Source organism: Bidens hawaiensis, unplaced genomic scaffold (assembly GCF_021521415.1).
Source record: "Bidens hawaiensis isolate Kalapana, Puna unplaced genomic scaffold, B.hawaiensis_p1.1 tig00032459_1, whole genome shotgun sequence".
Lineage (NCBI taxonomy): Eukaryota > Viridiplantae > Streptophyta > Magnoliopsida > Asterales > Asteraceae > Bidens > Bidens hawaiensis.
In genome coordinates, this window is record NW_027495536.1 from 66,301 (window position 1) to 83,208 (window position 16,908).

At 37.8% G+C, this 16,908-nt stretch overlaps 1 protein-coding gene and 2 non-coding genes across 4 annotated transcripts; all 3 read right to left on the minus strand.

The window, feature by feature from the left end:
- Positions 1-8,200: 8,200 nt before the first annotated feature.
- Positions 8,201-11,041, minus strand: LOC143583573 (14-3-3 protein 9). 2 transcript variants are annotated; one of them, XM_077065851.1, is made up of 7 exons: positions 10,912-11,041; positions 9,554-9,860; positions 9,384-9,471; positions 9,189-9,298; positions 8,953-9,101; positions 8,824-8,870; positions 8,201-8,466 (listed from the first exon to the last, which is right to left on the minus strand). In XM_077065851.1, the coding sequence occupies exons 1-7, from the start codon at positions 10,982-10,984 to the stop codon at positions 8,464-8,466; spliced, it is 777 nt and encodes a 258-aa protein (XP_076921966.1). In that variant the 5' UTR covers positions 10,985-11,041; the 3' UTR covers positions 8,201-8,463. The 2 variants fall into 2 exon arrangements, with proteins under 2 accessions (XP_076921966.1, XP_076921967.1); XM_077065852.1 differs by having other exon boundaries at positions 8,824-8,862; positions 8,944-9,101.
- A 1,201-nt stretch (positions 11,042-12,242) lies between these two features.
- LOC143583585 (U2 spliceosomal RNA) lies at positions 12,243-12,439 on the minus strand. The gene has a single exon (XR_013144203.1). It is a non-coding gene; the product is annotated as a U2 spliceosomal RNA (small nuclear RNA).
- Positions 12,440-14,021: 1,582 nt separating this feature from the next.
- Positions 14,022-14,218, minus strand: LOC143583584 (U2 spliceosomal RNA). Its single transcript, XR_013144202.1, has one exon. It is a non-coding gene; the product is annotated as a U2 spliceosomal RNA (small nuclear RNA).
- Positions 14,219-16,908: the final 2,690 nt, after the last annotated feature.

Here is a 16,908-nt window from a genome sequence, read left to right on the forward strand (position 1 = left end):
TAGATACGTCTAAATTATCTAGTTGTGCTAAGAAAAGGGGTTTTGACCTAGTGGTATCAAGATATTGGATAAAATATTGTCTTTTCAAATGACGGGAGTTCAGATCCCACGGTTGTGTAATTTGTTCTAAAGAAATTGAATTGTACAATTTTGGATCATGGGTTATGGAGGATCAAGAGGGGCACCAAAGCTGCCGTCATGGCAGGATTTTGCGGTCAACAATGCCACACACAACACCAAAGGGCATAAAAGAACAACCAACAAGGAAAGTAACATGCTTATTGTTATTATATTTTTAATAATATATTAACCAACCATCTATCTCTTCCTCACCCCACAACACATTTCACATGCCACCACCATAACACATGTTTGTGAACGTGAAATGAGAACTCTTTGCCAACTCACACCTAGTATAACACATATCCTAATACATCTAGTAGCAAAAGTAGTCCCTTATCATTGCCGAAGATAGGTTTTTTCTTAGTAAAGGAAACATTATGGTTGTGTTTGTTTTTGCTTATAAGGTCTGCAAGGAGCCTATGTATGCGGGTGCGCAGACATAAGCTTTTAAAGACAGTTTTCTTTTTTTAAAGAAGATCTGAAAAATGTTTTTATGTTCTTCAAATATAAGCTATTGTTCAACTGCTTCACACATCTTCACACCCACCTTCTTCCTACTTCACACCCCTTTACAAATTCTACATCCTTAATTACATACCCATTTCCAAATTCATCTTCGATACGGTTTCACCTTTCACTTCCCACCGGAATAACCGTTTTCTCTCCGGCACCGGCGACTTTCGGAAACTCCGGCATCCACATCGGTATGTGTCTCAGTCTTAGCCTCGCTGGAAACTCGTACCAGCGGCGAGGCTACACTCCGTATGGCCGGTGGAGTTAGCCAATCCGCCGTCAAAAGAAGCTCCAACAACTCCCTCACATCTTCAGCAAAGTCCTTGAGCTTCCGTTCTACTCCGACGCCGTCGTTTCGATTCAAGAAACGTCTGACTCGTTGAAGTTTGTGGTTGAAACTGATGATAATATTGGCGGCGAGATTGCTGCACGTGCTATTATGATATGTCCCGGTGTGATTAAAGTTGTGGTGAGAGTGGATTATGGAGTAGCTGGTTCGGGTTTAGTGGATTTGTGGTGGGTTAGGTTGCCGGAGTGTACGGTGCCGGAGATGGCTACGGCGGTGGTTTGTGGTGGAGAGTAGGTGGTTACTGTGCCTAAGGGATGTTGGCTTTGTTTTGGTATAGTTTAGTTTAATTGAATGGTGTTTCGGTTTAATAGGTATGGTAATCGATGAATGTGTTACACACATTTTTGATTTTGAATTTTGATGATGTGAAGTGGTTTCGGATCTTCAATTGGTTGGTTTAATGGATATGATTTTTTGAAATGAATGAATATTTGATAACAGTGTTCATCTTTGTTGATAAATATAGTTTGTTTGATTGGTTCATATGATAAGAGAATTGGAAGTTTGAGATGAACAAGTGTTTGAAATTAGAATGGTATATTTAAGGTATTATTCCTCCATTTCAGATTTGAGTTGTTTTGTTTTAGAGGTTGTAAAAACCGATTAATCTCAATGAATTTAAGGTGTTGTTTGTTAAGACATGAAATCAGACATGAAACAAACCATATTATATTTTCAGATTGCAGTACGAGGTGGATCAGTTTATGCAGACGATATCATGCAGTTTATAAAACAAACACTATTATATTTTCAGATTGCAGACCTTCACATCACATCTTCAGTTGCATACATGAAATCAGATAAAAGACAGTTTTTGTCTTCAAAAACAAACATCACCTAGTAAATGTTGTTTACTAGGCCTCGGTTGATTGGATATGGGTTTTCGGTCTTGTCTTCGGTGGAGGCGGATTTTTTGATCAGTGATTTTTCCGTGCATGAGATCAAGAAGGCGGTTTTTGATTGCGGTGGTGACAAAGCTCCTGGGCCGGATGGTTTTAATTTTAGGTTCATTCGGTTTTTTTGGGAGTTGTTCGAGAAGGATTTTGTGGATATTCTTGATCATTTTCATAAGGTTAAAAGTTTTTGCTCGGGGGTTGGTTCGTCTTTTATCACCTTAATTCCTAAGGTAAACAATCCGTCTTCTTTGGGGGATTTTAGACCGATAAGTCTCATTGGTTGTATCTTAAAGACTGTGTCGAAGGTGTTAGTGAATCGACTCAAAACGGTTATGAATAAGATTGTCTCAGAGCATCAGTCGGCTTTCTTATCCGGGAGATATATTCTTGATGGCCCTTTGGTGGCTAGTGAGGTTATTGCTTGGGCTAAAAAGAGGGAAAGAAGAATTTTTATGTTCAAGATTGACTTCGATAAAGCCTTTGATAATGTGAATTGGGAGTTCTTGTTGTCGGTTCTTTCTCAGATGGGTTTTCCTTCGGTCTGGTGCGATTGGATTAGTGGTATCTTGTTGGCGAGCAGATCGTCTGTTCTTGTTAATGGATCTCCTACTTTCGAATTTGGATGTCATAAAGGCATTCGTCAAGGTGACCCGCTATCGCCTTTTCTTTTTATTATTATGATGGAGGCTTTTTCAGGTATGTTGAAACAAGCCTGTGATATAGGTGCGTTTCATGGTATTACTCTTCCTAACGAAGGTCCTACTTTATCCCATCTCTTTTATGCGGATGATGCTATGATTATGGGAGAGTGGTCTTCTTTTAATTTTGATAACTTGAAACGTATTCTTCGCATATTTTACTTGTGTTCGGGGCTAAAGATTAATCTCCATAAATCAGTGTTATTTGGAGTAGGTGTAGAAGATGGTGAGATCGATATCCAAGCCGGTTTCATGGGTTGTAAGCCGGGTAGAATCCCGTTTACTTATCTTGGGATTATGGTTGGAGCTAACATGAATAGGGTGGTTAATTGGGAACCGGTTGTGTCCAAGTTCAAGAAGAGGCTTTCTAAATGGAAAGTTAATTCGTTATCTATTGCTGGTCGGTTAACCCTTATTAAATCGGTGCTGGATAGTCTTCCCACTTATTACTTTTCGCTTTTTAAGGCACCCAAGAAGGTTACCAATGATTTAGAAGCTTTGATGAGAAGGTTCTTATGGGGAGGTTCGGATGAAGTGAGGAAGATGTCTTGGGTGGCTTGGGAGGTAGTCACCAAACCTATAAAAGAAGGGGGTTTAGGTATCGCTCGTTTAGAGGTTAATAATCAAGCGCTGATTACTAAATGGCTTGGGAGATTTCTAAATGACCAGCACGCGATGTGGAGAAGAGTAGTGTTGTCTATTCACGGGACCTCGCGCTGTTGGGGGCTTGCTCCGGTTAATAATGGGGTTCCCGGGGTTTGGAAGAATTGTGTTATGTTCTGGAACAAATTTAAGGTTGATGGTGTGGGTTTTAATAGAGTGATCCGGGCCACAGTCGGGAATGGTCGCCAAGTTAGGTTTTGGACGGATTTGTGGTTGGGTTCGGCGCCGGTTATGGACAAGTATCCGTCCTTATATGCGGTAGAAAAACATAAAAATGTCTTGTTAGCTGATCGGTTGGTGGTCACTGGATCTTCTCGTCGCATTGTGTGGGATTGGCTTAGAGCTCCTTGCTCCCATCAGGAGGTCAGCGAGAAGCAGGAGTTGGAAGATCTCCTTCAAGGGGTGGTGATGGTTGACCGTGAAGATTCATGGTCTTGGGCGGTTGGTAGCTGCAAAGAGTTTGAGGTTTCGGCGATTAAAAGATGGATGGTGCGGTCCGTTGTGGACGCTGGGAGTTCCAGTTTCCAATGGAGCGATTGGGTCCCGAAAAAATGTAATATTTTTATGTGGAGGGCCGTTCAGGATAGCCTTCCAACCAAGCAGGCTTTAGCTAGACGTCATTTGTATTGTGATGATCATAGTTGCGCTTTATGTGAGAGTAATGAGGAATCGCTCGAGCACTTGTTAACCGGGTGTTCCATTTCTATGGCCGTTTGGAATGCGATTGGTTCATGGTGCAACATCCCTAGACTATTTGTTTTTCATGTCAATGATTTGGTGGAAGTGCATAAGGTTTGTGGTGCGACGGGGAATAAAAGGTTGATTATTCATGGAATTGTCATCATTACTTGTTGGAGGATTTGGCGGGCTAGGAATGAAAAGATTTTTTCGGGCAAGAGCACTAACGTGGCAGAAATGGTTGCGGATATAAAATCTTTGGGTTTTCTTTGGTACAAAAATAGATCTAAGATAGGGGTGGTGGATTGGAAAAATTGGTGTTTATTTGATGTAACGTGATTGTTGGTTTTGGTTTTTAGATTTCAGCGTCTTTCTCCGTCTTGGTGATAGTCGTTGGTTGTGTCTTTTTTTAATGAAAGTCAATTTTCAAAAAAAAAAAAAAAAAGTAAATGTTGTTTAGATTAATTAACGACTACTTTTGGGTGTGGCTATAAAGTACACCTGGTTTAGTTGTTTTGATGTTAAGTGAACTAATAAAGGTAAGCCGCTATTAGCCTATTAGGACCATTGATTTATTATTTTATTTTATTTCTAAATTTGAAAATCTTGAGAAACTATAGCCGTCCCGAGTAACCCAAAGTCCCAACTCCCAAACGCATAGTCATGTCGTATTTTGTATTTAAGAATTAAAGACCATATATAAAACAAAGTGGCCTAAACTAAATAAAAAAAGTAAAAACGAAAAGGCGCTATCAATAGTACCGTATTTGCACAAATGCATTTCGTCATCGTTATCGTACTCACTATATCCCACCAATAGTAAATCTATGGTAGGGTCTGAGGAAGGTAAGATGTAGACAGCCTTACCTCTACCCAATAGGAATAGAAATGTTGCTTCGGTGAGACCCCCGGCTCGATAATTGTTTTGCATCATGCCTTGGACATAAGGCACATAACACTCAATCATCGGGACACCGGCTGATTGATTCATGTACCCTTGTCTTTCGGCTATCAACGCCACTACATGATGTCTGATTAACCTTCCGTCACTTTTAACGTTACTTTCACGATATTAGTAAAATAACGTCAAAATTTGTGCAATTTTACTTTTGTCCACCCGAGGGTTCACACATATATACATTATATGCGCGCACCACAAGCAGGGCGTTTTGCACATAAGCATTTATTTAGGTATAATATAACTAAATTGATGTACAATACTATTCATATAATTAAAAATATAATGAGTCATGTCTTATTTCAATCGATCATACAATTCTAGAAAACGTATAGATATGTAATTCCATTTTGTGAGTATAATGTTGTTACTTGTTACTAAGAAGGAAAAATAGTGGGGGCCGGCGACAGATTCATTCATATAAGCCGTGCAAGAAAACTATTTTAATAATGTTGTTTTGCTGCCCATTAAAAATGGAAAGAAAGGTGTCACGTTAATTTAATTTCTTTTATAATTATAAAGAGATGGAAATATGAGATATTTTTTAATTAATAAAATTTGAGGTGTGAGATGCGTACAGTATTAGGTAAAAACATGTCTTATTATTTGGACTCGTTTACTTATAAGGATTATATTGATACATCATACCTCGTACCCGTGGTATTCATGCAAATAATAGATAATGTATAAGTGGTACCCCGTGAGTATGGAACATAGTTTATGAATTATAATCGTATTAGTTTGGAATTGTTTAACCCGTCTTATATGATTTATTGACATCTTACATTTATTATAAACAGTGTTATTTTTTTAAACTGCAAACACTAGTGTTATTTATATGTTAAAAAATTACCTTTATAGTAATATATTAAACTTTTTCTAATATATATATTTTTTTGGGTTAGGATGATTTAAATAAATTATTAATTTTATTTAATGTTTTAAACCTGTGTTTACCTACGTTTTTAATTTTACCATATAAAGTGTTTGAATTTTGATGCTTGTCATCATTAATGGCTAGCTTAAAAGTAACTAGTTTGTGTTATATGTTAGCGTCCACGTTAGGCAACATTGACTCATAAGAGGATAACGTTTGAAACACAGGATTGTATTGCTAGTTTGCTACATATGTAAGTGTTCCAATTTTAACTTATATCACTAGTAGGCTTGGTTATCTTTGGGAAATTGTGAATTAACATAATGTTCTATTCTTACGTCAAAATTTATTATTAAATTGTTGGAATAAAATACTATTATTTACGGATTAGAAAAACAAGGAACAATATCAAGTATTATCGAGTAATCGAAAATTTATCAAAAGGATATGTCCTAGGAAAGATGTTTTCTTTCGTGTGGTTGAGGCGTGTGTAAAAAAATAGTAGGATTATTTTGGTAATTGTATATTTAGTGATTCTGTTTGAGTATTGTATAATGGTTGCATATATTTAGTCGAAGCAATAAAAAAACATGATGTTATTTTATATAAAATAATTGGTTATACTTAATGGATTTAAATAATCTCATCTTCATAATAATGCTACGTTGCCACCAACCACCCAACACAATCTCCACCACCAACCTCCATGGTAATCAACTAACCATTGTAAGCCAAAAACATACACACCGAAATACCGAATTATCACATGCAGTAAAGATTCATAGAAAAGGAAAATGTAAAGAGAGAACGTATTTGGCATGTATTTTGTATATCTAACATAACCATGACTTAGTCCAAAAGGCATAAAAGATGACTATAGAATGAAGCAAGAAACACAAATGTAAAATATCCTCTAATAGACACATTTCCCGGTTCGACTCACAAACACCAAGCAACACACATCAAATTGAATGTCATATCCTTCCAAATCCCTAAATCATAATCACAAATCCCAAACCTGGATGTAACACAAGAGTTGAATGTTTGTCTTTCGTTATCGATGTGGATGGTTAACTTGGGTGACGAGTGATGTTACGAAATTGATGCTATAGAATAAAGGGTGATAAAATAAAGAAGGGCCATGTTTTGAAAGTCGTGGGGCTATTAGGGTAACCATACTAATAACAATGATAATTACCATTGTTACCAGCATAATTAAACATGCACGTATTTTCTAATTGAAAGGAGTTATGAATAAACTAACAGAATTGTTCCTCTCTCTTTAGATTTTCTTTTTCTTTTCCCCCTCAAATTTGATGGTAATAGTGGTATCGTAGCCACCGATTTCTTTTATCGATCATCGTTTCTTCAATTCAATGGCAACAAAAATATCTACAATCAACCAAAAATAGATTAAAAAAATTGGTATGCCAACTACACATGTTAATGAGCTTAAACATGTTGAATGCTAAAAATGTGAATCGAGCAAATCACACCAGTGGAACCTTACAATAAGCAAGATGCGATTAGTGGACTTGTAATCCATCAATGATCCATGATTTATTTAGTTTATAATAGAGGCTTTAGAAAAGAATGAAATGCTGATCACAAAAGTGCAATCACCCTCTAGAATATAATTTATTGATTAAATTATCATACTAATTTTCTAGTGTTTGATTAATGAAATGTTTTGGTTTTTACACTTGTAGGTAGAGGTGAGCAATAACCAACATGTTAACTAAAACTGAATAGAAAACCAACTAAACCAAAGCAAAATAAAAAAAATGAATTAACAGAAAATCAGTTGTCGCTTTTTCTGTGCCCTCCAGTCAACAGAAATTAACCAAACCAATCCATTCATGTTTTCATATATTTCTAGTTTTTATACCTCCATCTCATGTTTTATATCTTCGTTTATTGTATTTATGTCTCCATTTCAATTTCCACGTATTTATACTTTCATCTCAAGTATTTATACCTCAGTTTTTCATGCATATATAGCTCATGTGTTTCTAAGCAAAAATTATAGCCCTGCTCAGTTTTGGTTATTAACTGAACCGAACCGAAAACAACAAACCGAATTAACATAAACGATTTTGGTTATCAGTATCAGTGGCTCAATTTGCAAAAACCGAATTTTGGTTTCTGTAGCTGAATTTGCAAAACCAAAATTTCAATGAAGTGAAGTAACTGAACCGATATATATTATATATTATTTGATCTAATATGTATCCGGACTTGAGTGGCATAATTTGCGAAAAACATACATATTGAGAATGCGAAACCCATAAATGTATCCTTGATCCCGTACTCTTATTCAAACAAACCTTAGTCCCACTTGTATCGCATTATAACAAGTCAAATGAAAACTTCCGAAATTTGGAGTTAAATCCTTAAGATCATATGCCTAGAAGCAAAACTCAGCTATGAATAGCTTCACTTCCATAAATCAAATATAACTGACTGAATTTCATTACGAAAAATTAGAGAAGCAAACTGACGAAATAAGAACCATTCACATGAAAAGAAAAGAAAATCCTAACCGATAAATGTCTTAAATGAATAAGTGACCCAAAACCATCTAACGATTACCCAAACAAACATAACCTTAAATGACTCTATCGAATCACTGCTTTAGAATTCAATCTTACACATAACATACTTGTCATTTCTCCACTCAAGGATGCAACATTGCCGTCATACAATTTTTACTGCACATAACATATCCAATAGAAAAATATCACATATATATTGTAGAAAAGCAGATAATATAAAAACCAGCAAACTATTTTAAAACATTTATAACCTCCCAAATCATTTACTTTAAAAAAAAGTTTTAACTATTTTAACGATAATAAAATTCTATAATCATTTTTTTCATTAATCATTTATTCAATCCAAAAAACTACACAAAAATGTATCCAAACTGTCAATCCAAGTACCCAACCGTACTTGACTGTTGACTTGAACCCATTTTGATCCGTTATCCAACATCTCTATGATAAATTGATAATGAAATTGACAAATGGTATTACTGAAAACAGAGCATATGATTATGAATTGCTAACCTCTGCATCTTCAGCCCCAGATTTGGTGATCTCCATTTTCTGGTCTTCTGCAAATTCAAAACACGGTAATGATTAAAAACCGTAGAAAATCACTTTATTATTAAATTCAAACATTACTACAAAAAATACCTCCATCCTCTGGAATGTCAGAAGTCCACAAAGTGAGGTTGTCCCTTAGAAGCTGCATAATTAAAGTGCTATCTTTGTATGATTCCTCGCTCAGGGAATCAAGCTCTGAGATAGCTTCATCAAACGCTTGTTTTGCCAGGTGGCAGGCCCTAAAACAGTCAAAGTAAAAACACACTTTAGCTCATGTTTAGTATCAAGATTATATAAAAGAATGAAAGAAAAAGTTTATAAAATACCTTTCAGGAGAGTTCATGATCTCATAATAGAACACTGAAAAGTTCAAAGCCAAACCCAACCTGATCGGGTGAGTAGGTGACAGATCAGCTTCTGCAGTTGTGGAAGCCGACTGCAAACATCATCTTTAACTGATTAGCAGAACATAAATTACCTACCTAATTAAAATGCATAAGATTCCAAAACAAGAAATATACTTGATAAGCCTTAAGTGATTGATCAGCCGCTTCTTTCTTATCATCACCAGTCTTGAACTCTGCGAGATACCTATAATAATCACCTTTCCTGCATTCAATCAAAACAGGCCAAGAAGTAATTAGAAGTTAAGACACAAATGTAACGTTTATATAAATGTAAACACACTCACATTTTGTAGTAGAAAACAGTGGATTCACCAGCAGATGAAGATGGGATCAGATGCTCATCAATCACAACCATGATATCATTACAAATGTCCGTTAGTTCTGTTTCAACCTTCTGCCTATACTCCTTAATCCGCTTAACATTCACTTCATTGCCTCTAGATTCCTCTTTCTGCTCAATTGAAGACAATATTCTCCATGACGCCCTACGTGAGCCCACCACGTTCTTGTATCCAACCGAGAGTAAGTTCCTCTCTTCAACAGTCAGTTCAACATCCAACTTTGCTACCTTCTTCATTGCGTCCACCATTTCTGCACAAAAATGAGAAATCATTAACAAAATTAAATGCAAGATCCAAGTATATTTGTTTGGTACAATTCAAAATTTTTAAAAAATCAACAGGTAACAATCTAAAACAATTAGGCCTGTAAACAAACTGAACAAACACAAACAAAGGCATGTTCGTGCTCGTTCATTTAGCTTTAAACGAACACAAACACGAAAAGTTAATTTAACGGATATTTGTGTTCATGTTCGTTCATTCAAAAAATGTTCGTGCTCATTAGTTATTTTTCTTAAAAAAAATAATAGTTCACAAACATAAATGAACATAATTGAACAAACACAAACGAACATTTATGAACAAATGTAAACGAACACAAGCAATCATAAATGAACACATATAAAACATTACATACATAAATGAATGAACAAAGCATGTGTTCATGTCCTTTCGTCTTTTTTGTTCATGCTCGTTCGTTTACTAAACAAACGAAGTTCGCGCCGAACGTTTCACGAACAGTTCACTGAACCTTCAGTTCATTTCCAGGCCTTCAAACAGTTAATCAGACCTCAATATTCAGAAATTCTGTTGCAAGTTCAGTACAGTGTTGTTGAACTTGCTAGGCGCTAGTCAGGCAGTGGAGTACCGACTAGCAATTCATCGGATTGGATTTTTATACAAAATTGTAAATTTAATTTTCAGTCCGAAAGTTGACCAAAACTTGACCCATTTTAACTGAGGATTTACTAGTCCGATTAACAACGATATTTACAGGACTGGTTCACTGTAAGAAGAAGGATTAAAATACTAATTAGCACAATCTGTTACTTTCTTCTTCACCTTCTCCATCTAAGTTCCAACACATCAAATCCTCAATTCCTAATACTTAACCTCATATGCACAGCATTCCAAACAACTTATTAACTCATTTTATTATCTAATTGAAATCTGAAATCAACAACCTATTCAAACAGATTTACATATTACACAGACTTAAATCTCAACTACAACAGCAATAACATAATCAATTAACATCATCTAAACTACGGATCTAGAAGAAGAATACGAAAGATGCTAACCGTCGTAACGCTCAGCTTGCTCGGCGAGCTTAGCGACGTAGATGAAGTTATCACGTTCGTTTGAAGAAGCCATGGCCGCCGATCTGTGAGGTCACCGAGTCTCTCTCTTTCTATAAGCAAGCTGTCAAACTCAAAATTAGTGGTGACTGGAGACAGACTTTATGTGGTCAATTTAGGGGTTATTCATTTTCACCACTAAACTTTATGTGTTTTCAAATTTGGCCACCATAATACATTTTTTATAACCTTCGCTTCATATACTACCTCCATAGTCGTATAGGCTATGCATAACTTACAAGTGTACGAATGAGACACAAAAACAGTCTTTTGCAGCCTATACGGCGCGAACCCATATAGGCTTATCAGTATGTATAGGCGAAAGAGGAACATAACACTTTCGAAGGGACAAACTACCACATTACAAACTAAGGCAAGACCAATCCTTCCCCGCCTAGACCTGTTTATCACCCAAAGGAATCCCAAGGCCTTTATGTCTCCCACCACGTTTGCCACCCAAACCAGCTTATTGTTGAACACTATATCGTTTCTTGTTTTGCACAAAACCCAAACCGTAGTGAGCAAGGATTACCTTAGCTTTCTAGTCAAATTTACCACTCTACTTATTTTATTTCATAGACTTTTTCAAAGTGTTTTTAATTAGTATAATCATTATAGTAGTTTATTACTACACATACTTGATTTTTCGATGAGTTTTCTTTCCGGCTTTCTTTTTAGAAAACAAAATGTGTACAATAATCAATTAATCATAGTTTCTATTATCAGAAGACATGATAACATCACCCAATGTGTTCCACTCCCTCAATTAAAACAGGCTTTGTTCTCAGTTCCAACAAACAACATGTATGATTATCAGCATACCTGGAGTCCAAACTCAATCTTGCATTCGGGCCGACCAATTTTGAGAGCCAGGTTTGACCTTGCTCAGGATCTACTATTTGTTGATGACTTCAGAGAAGTACTTTGTAGAAGGTATGATGATCTTCACAATACTACTCTTAAAAGCATTTCCAGCTCATTCCATACATTTTTCCTTATAATTTAGCTAAAAAAACACAATTTCATAAATTTATCTATCATTTTTCAAAATCTCACATTCTATTTTCTATTCATATCCATAAACCCTTATTTTATTATTTTTTTTCTCCTTTGTCTTCTTATATAGTATATGTTGATTGAGAGATAGTTGATATATAATATGAATCAAAAGTGAGTCAGTCTAACAGATACAACTTATCAAATATCTATTAGCTGCAAAATGAAGAGTTGTGCTTAACATAACTTAGCATTGAATAATTTATGACTAAATATTGGAGGGGTGCGCCAAGCCTTGGTGGTAGTGTAACACCTAGGCGACACTTGAAGACCCAAGCAGCAAGCTACTTTGACGGATCCTTCCCTCATAAAAAATAAGATTAATATCAAGTGAGCCGATGTCTCACATATCATATATTAAACTGATAAGCACAAATACTACACTTGATCTTAGCCAAAAGGCCAAGAAATGTATGCCTTTCTTCTTCTTGGGCCGCTAATTATATCAGCAGTCCTTTCATCTTTGTATTCTCTACTCAACCGATGTGGGATGACGAGAGATCTTTTTTATGTTCATTTGTGTTTTCACCTCTCAGGATTTATTGGCATAGGCAATGCTGATTAATATCTTATAAACTGGTCTTTGAAGAAAACAGAGTAAAGCCCGTTAATGTCTAATACACATCAAAGATCATAAAGTGTTAATTATTTTATCAACAATTAACTAACACTACAAATCTGTTTCTAAAGGTAACTAAAACTTGTTTCAAACTTAATATTGCAGGAATTTGAAGTGGGATGCATGCAAGTTACACACCGCCTCAGAACAAACCTACAAACTGAATATTTGGCTTGGAAGAGACCGAATTAGTTTTTATTTTTTTGATTTTCTAAGAATTCGAAGGATTTTAAGAAACTGCATAGGGTTCATAGTGTCTTTTCTACATGTGGAATTTCTTGTTTCCTCCAACTGCTAGAAAAAAATTAAGTAGTAAAAAAAAAGACAGTAACTATTTGATTTGTATAAACAGCTTGTGGAAGCAACTTGTCTCTAAATATCCAAGGAAGACATGCAAGTTACAATGACGGCACCTTCATATTAAGCAGTGATATAATCAGTTATGTTACTTGATAATCTTGTTTCAAGCCAATGTTGACTCGATTAGAAAACAATTTATAACAGGAGACGAATCTCTCCAAACGTTACTTGCCAAATCTACTTCAAAAGTTGTAGATCATCATCATCGTCATCGTACTCAGTATATCCCACCAATAGCAATGCTATGGTAGGGTCTGAGGAGGGTAAGATGTAGACAGCCTTACCTCTATCCCAATCCCATAGGGATAGAGAGGCTGCTTTCGGTGAGACCCCCGGCTCGATAGTAGTTTTGCATCAAGCCTTGGACATAAGGCACATAGCACTCAATCATCGGGACACCGGCTGATCGGTGCATGTGCCCTTGTCTTTCGGCTATCAACGCCACCACATGATGCCTGATTAACCTTCCGCCACTTTTAACGTTATTTTCACGAGATTAGTAAAATAACGTCAAAATTAGTGCAATTTTTTTCACGAGATTAGTATCAAAAGTTGTAGATACTTACATAAAATGCTGACATGTATATCAAGTATTTTTTCATAAACTTCAACATCATAAGGAGAGAAAGATTTTGTCGCTGCATAATAATGAGTGACGTTTTGAAAAGTTACAAACCATTGGGAGAGCGTACAAAAATGACAAGTAGTTCCACCAAGGAGGCCGATATCGTATAACAAGAGACATAGGTTCTCAATAAGACTAACTAAAGTTCAGCTAGAGTTCCCTTGCCAGATTCAGATTCTGTTTGTAAACATAATAACCGAGAATTAGCATGCCATTAAAGTTTTAAAATCAGTTTAACCTAATACATACTGGGTTAACTAGACTAGAAAAAAATATAATGAACTCTAGAAAAAAAAACAGTTTGAACTCTTAACAGATACAAAACTAATATCTGAATTTATAATTGATGTGTCAACATAGTAAGCCATTAAAATAACTTAAGACTGAAAATTGGAGGGGTGCGCCAAGCCTTGGTGGTAGTGTAAGACCAAGGCGACACTTGAAGACATAAGTAGCAAGCTACTTTTGACAGGTCTTCTCCCATAAAAAATAAGATTAATATCAAGTGAGTCGATGACTCACATATCAAATATTAAGCTGATAAGAACAGATACTACATTTGATCTTAGCCAAAAGGCCGAGAAAGGTATGCTTTACTCCTTCTTGGGCCGCTAATTATATACGCAATTCCTTCATATAGGTTTTATTCACTCGGGCGATGTGGGATTGTGAGAGGCTTCTTTCCATTTAGTTTTCCATTTTTCATCTCTCAAAATTCAATACATAGGCAATGCTAATATTGATATCTAATAAAACAAGCCTTGAAGATCATAATAATACTCCAACTAAGGCTGAGGGGTGTGGGGCGCTAACCTGGGCGTGAGAGCCCCTCCGCTCGCGCCCCCAGGCGCTAACCCCACACCACCGGGGCGCGAACCGGGGCGCGAGCGCGAGCCCCCAGGCAGGCGTGAGTGTGGTCGCGGGAGAAGAGAGAGAAAAAGCTGGTGTGGATGCCCAAAAGAGCCGTTGAGCTCAGAATTAATAAAAAAAAAAACCTTAAAAACCTTTAAAAAAAATCCGCTGGAGCCCCTGCTGGAGCCCCTCCACACCAGGGCCAGGGGCTCCAACGGGGGCTCCAACACCCCCCTTATCCAGTTTCTCTCTCTGCCACACGTCATAATATTATTGGCTAGAGCCCCCACTGGAGCCCCCATTAGAGCCCCCCACACCCCTTAGCCTAATGTCTAGTTAACAATGAAGAACATAAAGTGCTCATCGTTATTTAATCGACAATTAATTAACACTCCAAATCCATTGCTACGGGTACCTGAAACTTAGTCTTCCAAACTTAATATTGAAGGAAACTGAAGTGGGATGCATACTTATTGAAGCTCATTTCAAGCTTACAAACCGAATTGAAGAAACGTGGATCGACTCACTGGTAGACGATCTACTTTCCTCGGGTGTGATTATGCTATTTCACCGATGGTTCTCTGGGATCTGGGTTCTTCCACCTACAAAATGAACAGCACCGTAAACTTACCCCTCAGAAAGGGACAGAGGGGTCCTCTTTGGGGTAACCCTCCGGTGTGAGAATAAGTGTTTGTAGGAGAAGATAATAATATGAGAGTAAGGAAAATGGAGTGTATTGCTTAATAGCTGAATACTCTGTTATTGTGTGTAATTGGATGTTATTTTATCATCTCTCCTTGTGGAGTTGATGTGGTATTTATAGTGCTAGGGTTTCCAATGATTGGGCTCAGACCCAATTAGGGCTTTGTTGGCCTCTTCCAGTTGCTTTGCGCCACGTGTCCTTTGGGACACCTGGTGCTTTTTCAGTGGTTATAATCACGTGGTAGCACATGGGTTTTGCTGAGTTGTCCACCTTTCATTGGCAGCTGTCAACATCAGCATATTCTTATTCCTTAAAAAGATACCTTCTGGAAGGTTGTCTGACGTGCACAATCAAGGTTGCCCTAATCCTGATTTGGATAAGGACGAGGTTGATTATGTGCATGTGTGATACGCGCCTATCCTGAGGATGCGCGAGGTCTTCTCTTTATTCTCACGCGCAGATGTTTCATGCGCAGATGTGATATGCACGAGCATGTGATATGCGCCACGCGCGGATGCGCCACGCGCATATGTGATATGCGTGAGCATATGTGATGCCTGAGCATCTGTGGTGCCTGAGCGTATGATGCCTGAGCATATGATGCCTGAGCATGTGATGCATGAGCATATGTGATGCCTGAGCATCTGTGGTGCCTGAGCATATGATGCCTGAGCATGTGATGCATGAGCATATGTGATATGCGTGAGCATATGTGATATGCGCCATGCGCGTAGGTTTTGGCTTTGTGCCTTCATAATGTCTTGATTTCAAGCCTCTTGTTCATATCTTGTGGGTTGACCCGCCTCGCTCGGTGTTGAGGCGGGTACATACCTCTTCAAGCCCCCCCAGTCTAATGTGTGTCTTGTCTCGCGCGAGCGAGGCAAGATAGATATTAGACTTAACAGTTTGCTCTTTTAGTAGGGGTTTGTCTTTTTCTTCTTATTATTCATCGTTGCGCAAAATTCTACCCTTTTTGTTGCAAACGAATCGTCCCTGTACGTGGTTGGTTGTTGCTGACGTGCGTCAGTGATGGAGACGTGTCAGACCTTTCGTGTGCTCGAGGTGCTACAGTTGCCTTTCGTGTCGCCTCACATAGTGTCAGGGACACGTGTCGCGCTCGCGTTGGTCCATTCGTGCGAGTGGTGGCGCGTGAATTCTGGCAGCAGCTGTAGAGTTTCTTTTCGTGTCCCCTCACACAGTGTCAGGGACACGTGTCGCGCTCGCGTTGGCTTACACCTGCGAGTGGGGGCGCGTGAAGTCCGATCAGCACCAATATTTCTCTCTCCTGGGCCTATAAAAGCCAGCCCTTAGAGTTTTTATTCTTCATCTTCTTTGCTGTTTTATTCAAAGCTTTCCTTTTCTTTCCTTGTATTCCGATTACCTTTGTTCTGCTTCCAGATATCTGTTCTTCAGAAGCATCCTTTGTTCGTTGTCACAGTTGTATGTCTGATAGCTCAGACAACACAATCTCCCCCATCCATTGCCGTGTGAAATCGTTAGTGATGTTTACATTGAAGAAGACCGGCAAGGGGAAGAGGCCTGCTGAGGCCTCATCGGAGGAGGTAGGGAGGACCAAGGCCGTGAAGAAGTGGGATGAGATCCCCTGCAAACTTAGGCAGTCCGATTTTGACAGCCTTATCGCCTCTCAGGGTTTTCTCCCTGAGTTTGGCTGCATGTTGCCTGGGCCCGGGCAAACGGCGGCGGACCCGCCTGCCGGCTATATAT

Bases quoted from the DNA above. Each gene is read 5' to 3' on its own strand.
- LOC143583573 (XM_077065851.1), bottom strand. From the start codon at position 10,984: ATGGCTTCTTCAAACGAACGTGATAACTTCATCTACGTCGCTAAGCTC. The intron at 9,472-9,553 runs GTGAGTGTGTTT...GATTGAATGCAG, and splicing joins ACTGTTTTCTACTACAAAAT to GAAAGGTGATTATTATAGGT. The intron at 9,102-9,188 runs GTATTTTATAAA...TGACTGTTTTAG, and splicing joins ATCATGAACTCTCCTGAAAG to GGCCTGCCACCTGGCAAAAC.